This window comes from Taudactylus pleione, unplaced genomic scaffold (assembly GCF_031769625.1).
Source record: "Taudactylus pleione unplaced genomic scaffold, aTauple2 ptg000064l, whole genome shotgun sequence".
Taxonomy (NCBI): Eukaryota; Metazoa; Chordata; class Amphibia; order Anura; family Myobatrachidae; genus Taudactylus; species Taudactylus pleione.
In genome coordinates, this window is record NW_028284466.1 from 9,640,507 (window position 1) to 9,656,634 (window position 16,128).

Here is a 16,128-nt window from a genome sequence, read left to right on the forward strand (position 1 = left end):
AGGTCAACCACAACTTGTGCGTGTGGGTCTGATGGTTCTCGACGTTACCGATGTTTTCGCTGTATTGCGAGAATGTAAGTGAAGGGAAGTAGGCGGCAATATATTGTGCTGCGGTTACATTGCGTATGGGGTCATTAGCATATTTTCACCTCGACAGGCTGCATGCGAACACAGCCTTGCGAACGGATCTGAATCGGGCCCTGTGCTCCCTGCAGTGCAATGCCTCAAATCACAGCATCACACAGCGGAGGGTGGGGCTAATTACATGATTCACCACAAATTGACAGCACAGTTCACTGGCAAAATAGGTGGGATCGTCAAGGTTGGTCTACTCTCCTGGGAGTCTGGAAGATCTTGACGAACTTCATGAGTCTCCTGGACATTCTGGGAGAGTAGGCAAGTGTTTCTTATATACAGACATAGCTATAAATTTACTTACATGGTAAATTACACATAAGCCTGCACTTGTGTCCACTGTATGCAGTCAGTGAGTGGAAAAGGTGTTGAGCAAAAATTTTTCAAAACTAGATCGTAAATATCACTAACAATAGAGGCTAAATTGCGTTCATGAGCAGGGGTGCTGGAAGGGGAGGAACGGGTACTGTTTACACAGGCCTGTTGAAGGGGCCCGGTGAGGGCCCATACCAGCTGCTAAGGGGTCCCTCTTTGCAGCTCGTGCTGCAACTTCGTGGTGTAATTCATTGTACTTTACATAATTTTGGAGGAGGTGTGGCTATGCCTCCTGGATTGGCCATGCCTCCGCAATACCTGGGCCGAGTGTACTAAAATGTCCACAAATTATAGATGTGCGCCGACCCCATGTTTTGGTTTTGGATCTGGATCTCCCACTGTAGGAGGATGCTAGTTAGCGCACTGAGGGTTTTCCAATTACATTTTCTATCCTTATCATCCTTGTTGTTATCGCCAACTAGATAAATATCCTCCTCATCCTCCTCGTGCGATTCCATAGAAGCATTCTCGATTTCTACGTCAGACACAGAAGGCTCACAAATGGTGGAAGGAGGATCCTCTTCAAGTACAGTATTAGAAAGGTCAGGCTCACACATGGCAACCGCGGACACACTTGGACAATCCTCGGGGATTTGTGATTTCTCTGAGCACACAATTGGTTACAGTGTCTTACTCATCTGAACAATTTCAATTTTTTTTGTACCTCTCCTACAAGCAGAGGGGCTTAAATTATCATTAGAACCATCAGTCATAAATACAGGCCAATGCCTTAGACTTTCCTTGCCACTTCGTGTAGTGAATGGCATATTGCCAATTTTTTGTTTCTCTAAAGCTGACTTAGCTTTAATTTTTTTTGCTTTAACAGGGTAAAAGTTGATTTTTTTAGCCTGACTTTTTGGTCTGACTTAAGCCCTGGTACATCGGCCTTCATAGATAACGTTGACGGGCTTGCATCGTCATCGTGACTACTGCCAGCAGCTGAAAGACTGGTATATGGATCCTGCTCTCTGGTCATGTGACTGTCATCCATACTCACTATGAACACAACCACACACAAAAAAAATGTTTATTTTGGGGGGGCAGCAGCCCCTTGACAGACAGCAGCACAGCACCCCTGCGCACCTACGCCGATGACAGGTGTGGCTAACATGCACACTAAATTTTTTTTAACATTTTTTATTTGAACACTGAGGTGAACCCCTGAAAGAGGCAGCAGCCCCATGACAGACAGCAGCACAGCACCCCTGCGCACCTACGCTGATGACAGGTGTGGCTAGCATGCACACAAAAAAAATTGTTTCTTTTTATTGGCCAGCAGCCCCTTGACAGACAGCAGCACAGCACCCTTGTGCACCTACGCCAATGACATGTGTGTTTTTTTTTATTTGACAACAGCCCCTTGACAATGAGCAGCCCCTATGGACAGGACAATAGCCAGCCCCTATGGACAGGACAATAGCCATCCCCTATATAGACAACAGCCAACCAGCCCTTATGGATAGGACAACAGCCAGCCCTTACGGAAAGGACAACAGCCAGCCCTTACGGACAGCACAACAGCCAGCCCCTATATGGACAACAGTAGCCAGCCCCTATGCACAGCGTCAGCGTGCAACAGCACAGATCACAGATCCTAGCTCCCTCCCTCTTCACTCTTCAGAGCCGGAATTAAAAAATGGCGGCAATCACGGGACCTTTATAGAATCCAAAACCCGCAAGAATCCGACAGCGAGATGATGACATTTTTCCTCGTTTTCAGATCCGAGTCAGGCGGGAAAACCCGAGCCGACTCGGATCTGCCTAGGATCCCCATAGTCCGGGTGGGTTTGGATCTCTGAGATCCGAACCCGCTCATCCTTACTACTGCGTGCTATCTTTCAGCAGGAACAAGCAGGAACGCAGTTCCTGAACCTCTCATTAGCTATGACGTAAACCCCGCGGCTAATTGGATATGCCCTATAGAGTTTAAGTTTTGGTTTATCATTAACACATGTTCAAAATGTAGACAGACATCCGACAATAGGTAGTTTAAAGCCAGAATGTAAATAAACTTGTTTAGACAGTTGACACTGGGCCTGATTCAGTAAGGATCGCTATTGCATTTGCAGCTGCAAATTTCCACGGAACGCAGCTACAATTGTAAGCTAATGAATGCCAAATCTCAGCCGGTATAGGGAGGCCCACTGCTCCATTCTCACCTGACATTGGCCCGTTATGCACAATTTACACCAAGTCTGACACGCATCAGAAACTAGAAGTCTCGTCGCTCACAGTGAGTACTCAAGCTACATATGCAATCGAGGTGGCTAATTTATGCACGCCCATGCAACAGCGTTCCAACGGACAGACATGCCTGCGTTTTTCCAACCACTACCCCGTCACCACCCCCCAAACACTCACAGCCTGTCACTCACTCTGCGATGGATTCCTCTGTGCGTGCAAAATCGCAGTGTGATTGCAACGCACTCGCAGTGCGTTTTATACGCATGCGCAGTAGTGAACAATCAACCGATGTGCATACGTAATTGCAATTGCATATGCTTCTGAATCAGGCCCATATTGGGCAATGTACTGTAGGTTCACATTTTAAAAGCTCCTTCAGTTCTAATTGTTGTACTGTTTCTTAATTTCTGTGGTCAATTAAGCCTTAGGTCTAATCCTCTGTAAAGTTTATCTAATTAGACATGAAAATGTCCTTTAATATTTATCACAAAAGCAACAGAACAAAACAGGAACACATTAGTCAACGGTTTAAATAGTTTATTTTAGCAGCACTATTATACGCTGACATAATATGTAATTTATTGGGGATGCAGTCAGGATGCCGGCGGATGGGATGCCGGACATCAATATACCGCCGCCACCATCCCGAAAAAGATCATACCGACGTCAGCATCGCGACCGCTGGCATCTTAATCATAAGTATGCAGGTTAGGGTTAGGCCGGGAATGGGGGGGTTATGTTTAGGGACTTTCCGGGGTGGGTTAGGGTTAGGCACCGACCGGAGAGGGGGTTTAGGGTTAGGCACCACCTGGGGAGGATTAGGTTTAGGGTGCGGGAAGGGGCGATTAGGCTTAGGCACTACCGGGCAAAGGTTAGGGTTAGGCACCACCTGGGGGAGGTTAGGGTTACGCACCACCAGGGGAGAAGGTTTAGGCTACTTACTCAACGCTGTGGGGATCCCGAATATCGGGATGCTGTCGGTCTTCTGACCTCCGGCATCCAGACTGCCAGTCAATCATATGTACTGTATTCCCATTTATTGTTGGGTGCAATTTTCTGCCATAATCTGGTCATTTGCCTATTACATGATAAACAATGTTCTCTAGCTCTACAGAGTAAAGAGACAAATAAAAAGATAGTATCAGCTTTGATAATATTTTTATAAGGCTTTTAATGCAAATGCAAGAAATTCCATATCTAAGGGGTCTATTTACTAAGCAGTGTTAGGAGACAGAGTGAAAAGTGATAAGAAAGTGATAAGGTGCCAGCCCATCAGCTCCCAACTGTCATTTTTCAAACACAGCCTGTGAGATGACAGTTGGGAGCTGATTGGCTGGCACCTTATCACTTTCTTATCACTCTTCACTCTGGGCCTGATTCAGAGCCGCTCGCTATTTGCGGTCGTTCGTTTAAAAAAAAGGGGTGGCTATTCAAATGAACCGTTCGCACTTTGCGGTCTGTTCACGCCTCTAAGTCTGAACGAGCGAGCAAAACTTGCGGTCGAAATTTTGAAAAATACGCCCCCTGGCCGCTCGCATCATACGTCATGTCCGCTATTTATTAGATTAATCGAGTACATCGACCAGCGTATGAACTGCTCGCTATTCTTGTGGTTGGTTTTTTCAACCGCTATTTTGCGAGTAGTTCTGACTAAAAATAAACCAAGTGACGTGGTCGCTGACGCTGCTGTATTAATTATGCACACCCATAAAACGCCCGTTTTGACCTTTAAGCACGCCTGCGTTCTGAATTCCACTCCCTGTTTTCAAGCACCCTCCCCTGTTACCACCCACATACGCCTCCTCCTGTCACTCAAAATAGCAGACATTCGCTATTTTGCAAACAAACGAGTTTCGGCCGCACTGACTGGTTCGCGCATGTGTAATACAATCCGTACGCATGCGCAGTTGTGCGAACATCGCTCAGTGTGAACGAGCGGCCGCTTACGAGCGGCTCTGAATCAGGCCCTCTGTCTCCTAACACTGCTTAGTAAGTAGACCCCTCAGAGAGGTAAATCTACATATGGCATTTAAGCACATTCGGAAGCAAGCCCTAGGATTGGGAATTTCTCCACTGCATCTAACCAAGTCAGACTTCCATAATAGCATGAGAGCCACCAGGACTAGTACAGTGTGATTCCATGCTATGACCCTTGTTCTTATGGCAATATATATTCCCCTGAATGGTTACTTACCAAAAAGAGATAGTTATTGGATTACCCAGCAAACACAACATGCCTCCCAACATTCCAAAATGCAAATGCAAATACAGTAGGTAATATTTTCTGCTAATATTGAACTTATCATTTCCTGTTACCTGTTATAGACAGCCAGATCCCATACATGTAGTGACCTCCCTCACAATCAAGACCCTCATTTCATCTCTCTTACACTACTCCCAACTTGACTCACTGCTACATTCCACCAACCCTAAACAACCAACAAACACTGAGCAAATACTTAAATTGTGGAGCACAATCCAAATGTTGGTTTTGTACATCTTTATTGAATTATATGTATTAAAAAATATTTTAAATTGAGATTCCAAAAATGCTAAATCTTAATTTAGAAATTAGAAAGAAATATGAGAAGACATATAGGTGATTAAATTAAAATTGCAGCTACAACAGTCATTATACATATATTATTAGGACATTAATATGCCTTATAAAACACCTGGAGAGGGTTATTTTACAAGTCTGTTATTCTTGTAACTGTATATATTAATTACATGAGAGTATATAGAACCTATTGGTGAAATATATCCTGCATACATTAAACAGAATACCTATTTAGATGCACCCTATTTAAATCATATAATAGATTTTCTTTGATGTGTCTGTGTGGCAGCATAATGTCTGCAGGCCTCAGTATAAAAATACAACCCACAGAATTCCCACCACTGGCACCAATATTCACAGTAGAAAGATCAGTCAAGGACATAAATAAATGCATAAGTGGGACTTATCATATCCTGTGAATAACAGACACTGCACTTGATCTTACCAAAAGGCCCAGAAGTTAAATAATACAGGTTGAGTCTCCCATATCCGAAATGCTCGGGACCAGGAGCATTTCGGATTTTGGATTATTACGGTTTTCGGAATACCTGTGGGGAGCACAGCGGGAGGCCTGGTGTGTGCTGCGGGTGGGTCCGGAAGGTGTCTCTCACGGGTGCTGTGGATGTTGCGGTGGTCCGGCTGGTGGAGCAGGTGTCGTGAGGGGTCCGGCGAGTGAGGCGGAAGGGTCCGGCGGGTAAGGTGAAAGGGTGCGGCGGGTGTCACGAGGGGACCGGCGGGTGACGCAGAAGGGTCCGACGGCTGCCACTGGGGGTCCGGTGGGTGCTGCGGGGGGTGGCCTGGCATGTGGACCATGCCCACGCCACTATTCATTGGCCACTATACTAGTGACGTCATGACGTCAGGTCACGTCGTGACGTCACAGATGCCCTGAAATATTCCGTTTTTTGGAATATTTCGGTTTTTGGATTTTCCGATATGGGAGACTCAACCTGTATACATATTGCCGCCCCAAGCTCATATATACCTCTCCAATGCAAAAGACCACAAGAGGCAAAAGTATATGTTAGGAAGTCACAAACTCAAATTAGGGAGACATGTATGCAAAGTTGTATTTCCATTGCAGGTGCTGTTACACCAAAACCCCTGGTAGATATGTGAGATGCTATAGAGGCAACTTTAGAAAGTCAGTGAGGATATAGTAACTGTTCCTTTACAGAGACAATATGCAAATAGGAACTTTCACTTTTTGGGTTTCATTTACAAGATCATACTCCCAAATAAGATCCAAAATAAGACTGGATTAGTATTATATAAATGTATTGTCTTAATAGTCATAAGCAAGCTCAATTGTTCATTGTCTTTTCTTCTCCTTAGATGGAATTTTGGAAGCAGTATGTCGGTAAGATACTTTTATATACAAAGTAAAACACATTAAGACAGTTTATTGTGTCAGCATGAAAATGTCAAGATGTGTTATTCAAAATAATCTAGTTAAAACGTATATATTCTGCAAGAAACCAGTTTCTGTGAAATGGAACAGATTCTCTAACAGTGGCAAACTGGTTTCAAGCAACACGGTACCCTTTATGGAGCTTGATAAATGGCATGGTTGCCTAAAATGTTGCTGCCATTTTGCTTTATGCCTAAACAACACAGTGGGTGTTTAACTTTCATCTACTTGAGTGCCATGCCTTCAGTTACCTTCTCACATTTCATAGATGACCATTCAGCAAATTGTTTTAAAAAAACGTTTTGCAACTAATCTAATATGGATGAATAAATCATTCAGGAAATGGGTTCATTAGGTTAAAAACATGGGTAAACCATCATATAAGATCACTATGGGGATAAATCTGAGGTGGATGCAGATGTCGCTCCGGCTGCGTCTTGTGCCGCAGTCCAGTATGCATGAGACGCCCATTTGCAGTGTCTTGAGACATTTTCATCTGTAGATGCTCCATCGCTCCAGCATCGGTTGCAACATGAAAACTTGCACAAGCTTTGTGGCCGGTGCAGTTCTACCTCTGAGAGGTTTATTTATCAAGCAGTGAAAAACTTAGTGAAGTGGACCAGTGGAGAAGTTGCCCATGGCAACCTATAAGCTCCTACCTATTATTTTATAGACTGTACTTAATAATTGTTACTTCAAAGCTGATTGGTTGCTATGGGCAACTTCTCCGCTTGACTAAGTTTTTCACTGCTTGTTAAATAAACCCCTCAGTATTCTCTTCCTGCTTTTCTGAGCTGCCCCAGCCCTGCCAGCTTCCACTCTCTCGGTCTGTCACTTCTATGCTCCCCCTGGCCGGCTTTGACAATCAGCATCAGCACTGACGCTGATCAGTGTTTGCAGGGGAGCTGAGAGGGGGGAGCAGGTACTAATTGGAGGGGCCCAGCGAGGGCCCAGGTCCAACGCTGCCCACCCTCCCTCTTACCTGTCTGCAGCCCAGCACACAGCAGCGTGGGACCAGGGAGAATGCAGCAGCAGTCTCCTCTCCTTTGCCTGTGGTGGGGAGCTATAACACTGATTGCGCCTCCGTCCCAGGATTTGTGCCTGGCTGAGGGTCTCACAGTGTCCCCCTCCTCAGCACACAGCTTTCTTTTCTAAGGGATGTGTCCACGCCTCACACGAATAGGCCACGCCCCTCCCCAATAGTAATGGGGCCTGGACCGGCTCTCTACGGCCCTGGGTGTATGCACAGAGCATGCAAACATCTTTTGCAAATGCAAAAGACGTGTGAAATCTCCTTGCTGGGACAGCTCTTTACTGCAAGGGCTGTTCCTGACCATAGGCACCAAGAGCTGTCATGGGCCTGGGTACTGAGGGGTGTGGCAAAATCCTAGTGAGATGTGGCTACATCCTCTCAAAAGAAAAATGTTTTCCCGTAGCTGCATTAGACTGCACAGGAAGCGCACGATGACCGCACAAGGGAGGAGGGGTGTTGGCGGCCGCCCCTTGGATAGGGAATTAAAAGCAAAGCCAAAAATGGCACTTTTGTTTTGTGCCGCTTTTGCTTTGTTGAATAAATAAACCCCTAAATATTTCACATTTAATAGTTTTCACATCACATTTCCCAAGTGTTGCTGTTATATTTACATCTGTAATGTTTGGAGATCATTGCTATTAACTGATTTACAACTTTTATAAGATTAGCAATAATAAAAAATAATCCCTCCTGTCACACCTTAAATTTGGGATAGGCAAAGGGGATGACGGCGCTTAGAATAACGACGCCGGAATACCGACACCTATCAGACTCCCGATGCTGGCATCCCGAAGATAAGTGGCGGGGTTAGGGAGGGGGGTAGTGTTAGGGGTTAGGCACTATGTGGAGGACTAGGTTTAGGGTGCGGGGAGGAGGAGATTAGATTTAGGCACTGCGGGGGGGTTAGGTTTAGGGTGCGGGGAGGAGGAGATTAGATTTAGGCACTAGGGGGGGGTTAGGTTTAGGCACCGGAGAGGGAGGATTAGAGTTAAGGGTAGGGAGAGGGAGAGGGGGAGGGTTAGGATTCCTACTGACAGGTGTCGGTATCCTAACCCTGTCGGGATGCCAGCGTCAGGATTTAGACCGCCAGGATCCCGGGCGCCAGCATGCCGTACCCAACCCTTAAGTTTTGCACATATATGTAATTAATTATTTACGTGTTTTGCATGTACAAAGAATTTGAATACTGTTTTAACATATACAGGCACATATATAAATGTACTTTCACGTGAGAAACTAGTGCAATATTATTATAAAGGGCTCAGTTATTGTTTTGCTCACAAAAAGAACTCTATGCAATAAATCATTTTCATAGTAACATGAATGCTTGGAATAAGTACTTTACATGCAAAGAGGTTTCTAGAATAATTGAATTGTGAGAGATAAAAAGTGCTTGATTGAAATATCACTGCAGAAATAGGAGTTTTAATACTATAATTAACTGCAATTTAGCATAGTTGGCATCCATTCCTATCAACGAGTGCAGTAGCATTAAGTGACATTCTGCCACTGGAAGACCTATGTGTGTTTGAATTATGCACTATAAGATTAATGTAAATATGGTATGTGACCATTTCAGTAGAGATGTTTAAAAGAATGTCTTTCCTTATTGTTTTCTTGTTACTAAAATAAGTCCTTCCCATCGGTTTTCATGGATTAGGTACAGCCTCTAGCAGAGTATGTTTACCATTACCCCAGCAGTGCAATAGCAGGTCACTTCTGTGTTCTGGGCTGGCCCGGGACCCCCTTTTGTGACATCATGACGTCACATATGCTGAGCAGGGAGCTGGGCTCTAAGCTGCTCTTCCAGGCACCCCACAACCCTAATACAGGTGCCCCCCTCCCCCTCGGCAGTGGTATTGATTGCATATCCCTAGTTACAGTCCTGATTGTCTATATTTGCAGAATATAGGCCCTGATTCAGAGCCGGACGCTCTGACCAGAGCGCTCGCTCTGAATCAGGGCCCACCTTCATTAATATGGAGCGTCCTCTTGGACGCTCGTATAGCTGTGGGTCACCACCCACAGCATATACGAGTGTGCAGAATGATGGTCGCGATGGTCTTGACCATCGCGACCATCGGAACTGCGAGTAAAAGCCTGCGGTTGGGTTTTTCAACCGCAAGGCCAGGAGTGATTTTGGCTTTATCAGAGCCAAAATCACTCCCACTGACATCACTAGTGATGTCAGTGGGGCTGGCTTCAGACGGTAGGCGTTCCCTTGGGAACGCCTCCGTCTGGCAGGCACGCCCCCGGTACGCCCACCAAAGGGGGCGTGCTGTCACTCACCATCGACAGCACGCCCCCTTTGATGAGACACTCCGAGCGAAGGAAAGTCCTTCGCTCGTCAGGTCTCGCGCATGCGCACGACGGAGCTCCCTCAGTGACAAGAGTATTGATACAGGTTTGTGCAAATCCATTTTTGGCTATAGTGATTTCTAGCTCACTGACTTTAACCAAATGGCACAGTCACAGAATTGCATGTTCTCCTTAACACCTGCAGAGGATTGTCTACATATATAGGCAAAGTTAAATATGCACATTTTGTGAAAGAGAGTAACAAGCATAGACCTAAACAGATGAAAATTTATACCTTCATCACTCTAAATAAGTAAATAAGGTATCCTCAAACTAACAGTAAATTAAGGGGGTCATTCAGACCCGCTCGCGAGCGCAGGACGCTCGCAAGCGGGTCGATGCTCCCCCACTGCGCATGCGCACGACGGAGGGAGCTCCGTCGTGCGCATGCGCGAGACCCGGCGAGCGACGGGCTCTCCATCGCTCCGGGTCTCACACCAAAGGAGGCGTGCTGTCGATGTTGATTGACAGCACGCCCCCTTTGGTGGGCGTGCCGGGGGCGTGTCTGCCAGACGGAGGCGTTCCCATGGGAACGCCTACCGTCTGAAGCCGGCCCCACTGACATCACTAGTGATGTCAGTGGGAGTGATTTTGGCTCTGATAGAGCCAAAATCACTCCAGGGCTTGCGGCAGCGAGACCCTACCGTAGGGTCTCCGTCGCAAGCCCGATGGTCGCGATGGTGAAGACCATCGCGACCATCATCATGGACGCTCGCATATGCTGTGGGTGGTCACCCACAGCTATGCTAGCGGCCAGGAGGCCGCTCCATTTTCATGGAGGAGGGCCCTGATTCAGAGCGAGTGCTCTAGTCAGAGCGTTCGGCTCTGAATCAGGCCCAAAGTCACCTGTTTAGAGGCAGAGCAGAATAATAATCCAATCAGCATTTTGGTGGCTCCTTGGAGACCTTTTTTAGTCTTCTTGAGATCTAAATCTGCCATTTCAGTAACACTCCTTTTACACCAACCTAAAACTCCCGGGTTGATGCGCATCAACCCGGCATTTTTGTCTGTGTAAATGGATCCACCCAGGTCCAGGGACCCAGGGATCCAACTCGGGTAGTTTGCAGGGTTGGCCAAGGGTCATTCCCGTGCTCCCCTGCAGTCTAAACGGCGCATTCTGGGTCACGATGACCCAGATCCTGCTGCATGTCGCCCGATTGGCCGGCTTCAGTGGGATTTGGAGATTACATCATCTCCAAGCATCCACTGTAACACTGGGGGGTCTATGTACTAAGCAGTGTTAGGAGACAGAGTGAAAAGTGATAAGAAAGTGTTAAGGTGCCAGCCAATCAGCTCCCAACTGTCATTCACAGCCTGTGTTTGAAAAATGACAGTTGGGAGCTGATTGGCTGGCACCTTATCACTTTCTTAACACTTTTCACTCTGTCTCCTAACACTGCTTAGTAAATAGACCCCTATGAGAGCCGGGTCACTGCAGACACGGCTCCAGTGTGAATGGTGCCGACTTGGGAATAGCTTGGGTCGGCGCCGCAATGTGAAAGAGGTAAATGCCGGGTCTGATACGGATTGGAACCTTGGTCCCACCCCCAGGTCAGACTCGGAACTTTGGTATAAAGAGGTATTACACAACAATCAAAAGGACTGAACAAATTGTGTAAGAATATTGCAGAAAAAAAAACAGATACTCTTTAAAGGTTGTTTCTACCATTTTCTATTAATAACTAAAGGGCAATATTTGGCTAGAGTATTTGAGTTATCTTCAGCCAAGCAGGCAGAATTGCAGTGCTCACTCTGAAAGACTTACAAAAATATATTTAAAACATGTAGGTCGTTATATTTTTTTCTTTGAAAAGGCAATCATGGAAATAATGTGAAAATGTACCCAGAGGAGGCAATACAGGTCAGACTGTGGCTATCTGGCTTTTGTGGAACTACAAGTCTCATCATACAATGCCTGTCTCCAACTGGATAGATGAAAGTGTGATTGTTTTATAAAGTGCAATTCTTCTGAATGTGAATGTATCCTTTTATATAAACACATTTTACTAACTTTTCTAGATGGAGATCAGTGTTTATCAAATCCTTGTTTAAATGGTGGAATGTGTAAAGATGATGTTAGTGCCTATGAATGCTGGTGCAGCGAAGGATACGGGGGGAAGAACTGTGAACTTGGTAGGTATAACCCATCTGTATTTACCTGCAATTACTATTATTTACTATTAATGTAAATAATATATTCATTACATAATTATGTGGATTTTCTAAGATAATTAAATTAATTCTGTGTGAGAGGTTTATTGAGGGGCCTATTCATCATCACTTAATTTTCACAAAAGCAGGTGCAAATGTACATTCATCAAGAAGGTAAAGTAGGAGATATCACAGATATCTTCTACTTACCTTCCTCTTGCGGAATGGCCCGCTGACCGCATACACTATTATCACAGATATCTCCTACTTACCGTCCTCTTGCGGAATGGCCCGCTGTCCCCATACACTATTATCACAGATATCTCCTACTTACCGTCCTCTTGCGGAATGGCCCACTACCCCTATACACTATGGTGACAGAATTCATCAAGCTCCGAAAATATAATATTTTCGGAGCTTGACTGCGGGAGCATTCACCATCTTCAGATGGCGAATGCTCCTGCTCCGGCATCACAATCCGTTCCTTCCCTATGGGAACGAGGTCCGCCGGACGTCGCATCGCTTGTTTGCATGCGTGACCTGTTGTTCACGCATGCGCAGTTCCATCACTCCGACAGGAGCAGTGAAAAGATTCACTGCTCCGAAAAGGAGCAGTGAAGCGGCTCGTGGGGACAGCTGATTTTGCATCAGCTGTCACCGCGTCGGAGCAATGATGAATTGCTTCGGTAGTCGCGGTGAGTCAGAAAGTTAATTATCGGGGTCCGGTCGGACCCCAATAATTAACATCATGAATAGGCCCCTGAGTGTATACATTGTGAATGTTGTGTAATGGTCCAGGTAGACATTTATGTAGAATCATATAAAATTAGCAATCCTATAATCACCCAGACAACTAAGTGGTCTATTTACTAAGCCTTGGGTGGAGATAAAGTGAATTGAGATAAAGTACCAGCCAATCAGCTCCTAACTGCCATGTCACAGACTGTGTTTGAAAAATGACAGTTTGGAGTTGGTTGGCTGGTACTTTATCTTCATCCACTTTATCTCTCTCCAAGGCTTAGTACATAGACCCCTAAGGCCCTTATACAGTATTTGCCTCCTTAAACTATCAGTGGGTACATACACCACATCAGAGAGCTGTATACAAGCAAAGTGATGTTTTAGCCAATACCCAAAAAAGCAAAGTCAACAGTCGCTCTAAGGTTCATCATTTTATAAGGTCACACGACTGCTGTCACTGCACCATTCAGATCTATAGCTGCTAAGAGCCCACAGGCCCAAATGACCCCAACAGTGACATTTTCGTGCTGGCTCATTCTGGCATGTTTTTACTTACAAGCTCTGGAGGATCCACTTCTATCTAAGTGACAGGGATAGGGTTTTTTTTTATCTACAAATAGGTGGACAGTTTGTGGGTATATGTGCTATCATCGCCATCTCTGATCATCAGGTATATGGGTATCTCTCCGCAATGTATGCTTCACAAAGGGATCTGATTATCATGCTGCGATAACCACTTTTCTTGCCAAAGAGAGAGGTTATCCCAATTTATTCCTATTTAGCAAGAGGGCTACTGCAAAGAAATCACAGACTTTTCTTGTGGTCTCTCTAATATTGCCAGTGACTGTAGTCCCTATTGGTGGCGTGGCTCAATTTGACAAGCGTTGTAAAAGCTCTGCTTGTCATAGCCGGGCAACGCCATTAGAGATGGCATTACATGTGCCCAGTGAAGCCTCTCTAACTTTACTGGATCTTTTCCAGGTCAAACCTCAGATTAAAGGGTTTATCTAATCTCAGATCAAATCAAGCAAAGTGAGACCTTTCTTTCCTTACTAAAATATTTGCCCATACAATTCTGATAGGCAGGGGGTTATTTTTTTTTTCTTTGCTTTATCAGTCCCTGCTTGCGCCCCGTTCCGATGTAGGTGAACCGGTCTTCGCTGGACTGAGAGGGATAGTCTTAAATCTATCATGAGCCAAATGCTTCTTTAAGTGTGACCATCAAAGAAAATTACAACTCAAAGGTTACAGCTGCCGGTATGTGGTATGCACTACAATCCATGCCATTTTCAACAGATATCAGGTCTATGCTGGCAGCAATATGGTCAGAGTGGTTTATATCTTGATGTCTGGGGGTATATCCTGGCACTTAACCCGTTCTGGACTATTGTCTTGTCTCCTTGTAAATATTAATGTATTCAACTCCCACAAATCTCTATGATTCTGCTACATAAACCACTAATCAATATTTATAAACATTTAGACAAACTTATTCGACATATTTGTAACGCAACCAAAATACAACTGGCTAAAGACTGTAAGAAGTCCACCCCTCTGGTCCTCCCTGCAGTTATCAATAAGAAGTAGTCCGTAGCTGCAATTAATTATATTACCATCTGATTACATGACTCAGGGGTCTATTTACTAAGCAGTGTTAGGAGAAGTGAAAAGTGATAAGGTGCCAGCCAATCAGCTCCTAACTGCCATCTCACAGGCTGTGTTTGAAAAATGACAGTTGGGAGCTGATTGGCTGGCACCTAATCACTTTTCACTCTTCACTTCTCCTAACACTGCTTAGTAAATAAACCCCTTATGCACTCCTTTCAGAACATCAGGAACCCCTGCTATCCAGTGTTATTACAGAGGGAATATCACTATTGACAGCCATGCCCTATCAAGATTAAATAATAGGTATGACATGCTGGGAGGAATGTGCGGTTTCAGCGAGTTATAAATTGCTACAATTTGCAGCGAGTATGCAGAGACTTTGCATTCATTGTTGGATGTAATAGGCGGCTATTTAGAATGTACCTTTGGAACTGGAAGGCTGCTTCCAATGAAAAGAAATAAATTACCAATCCGATGACGAGTTTCATTACATAGGGTTTTCCTATTTAAATCCATTGTATGAATAGAATGTCAGATGTCACACGAGTTGGACCTCATCAGTTCCTTATAAGCTATAGTGTTTTTTTCCTCTATCCTTCCCCCACCTTCCCTTCTGCCTCACCCTTTTTCCCCCTTTCTATCCCTCATCTCTTTGTCCATCTCACCCTTTCCCTCTGTGTCCCTCTCTCTATTCCATTTTTCGTCCATCTTTCCCCTGTCTCCCCCCCAGAGGTGTCACTTACCTGGGTGGCACCCGGTGCAGCAGCTGGGCTGGTCGGAAGTCTTCCTCGTGAAATGGGGGACGTGGCTTAGCTGAAGGGCGTGGCATCACTCTGCAAAGCTACGTCCCCGACTGTGTGCCAATCTTGGGGGCGTTACCACCCCCGTTCTCGGCACACAGCCGGTTTACCCAGCGCTCCTGCAGCTGCTGAGGCAGCCCACAGTCTCTCCTCTGCCTCTCTCCACATCTGGCTTCTCAGTGACACCATATGACAGGGTGACACCAAAATAGCAGAGCAGCTCTGCTATTTTGATGTCACGCCCTCGGATGGTGTCACCAGGTGCGGGCCGAACCCCTCTAGTGATGCCAATGCCCCCCCCACACACTCTTTCTCTCTCCCCCCTTCTTTTCACTCGTCACCATCTTTTTTTCCCTTATTTTCGTGTTTTCGTTTTGTACTTTTGGGCCTGATTCAGTGGTGAATGCAGTGCCGATATGTGCACCATTAACCAATGTTTTATTTTACTGACCATATGCCTGAGTCACACAGCACAAGCGTCACAATTGTCTGTGCAGAGAGACGCAACAAAGAATCAGATGCAGGGTCTTAGAATTTTAATGGGCATTCCTGAGAGGTAACAGGGCGACAGCGACGCTGAAGCGGGCGTGTCACTAAAAGCGGCTATGTTCAAAGACGCACAGCCGTTCACACAGGAGGCCAAACTCATAGAGAAACTGTACCTATCATAGGGCTGATGCAAGTTTGTAATTGCACTCTGTAGTGCTGTTGCATTGTACACAGTTTCTGGGAAAGTGAATGGAAGGATGTCTCTCCAGCATTATGTCTCTGG

At 45.5% G+C, this 16,128-nt stretch overlaps 1 protein-coding gene across 1 annotated transcript in view; it reads left to right on the top strand.

Annotated features, from left to right (window-relative positions):
• Positions 1–16,128, top strand: part of F9 (coagulation factor IX) — a 51,944-nt gene that overhangs the window by 11,740 nt on the left and 24,076 nt on the right. The window contains exons 3-4 of the mRNA XM_088465813.1: positions 6,590–6,614; positions 12,076–12,189. Coding sequence (XP_088321939.1) covers positions 6,590–6,614; positions 12,076–12,189 — 139 coding nt within the window. The remainder of the gene's footprint in view (positions 1–6,589; positions 6,615–12,075; positions 12,190–16,128) is intronic.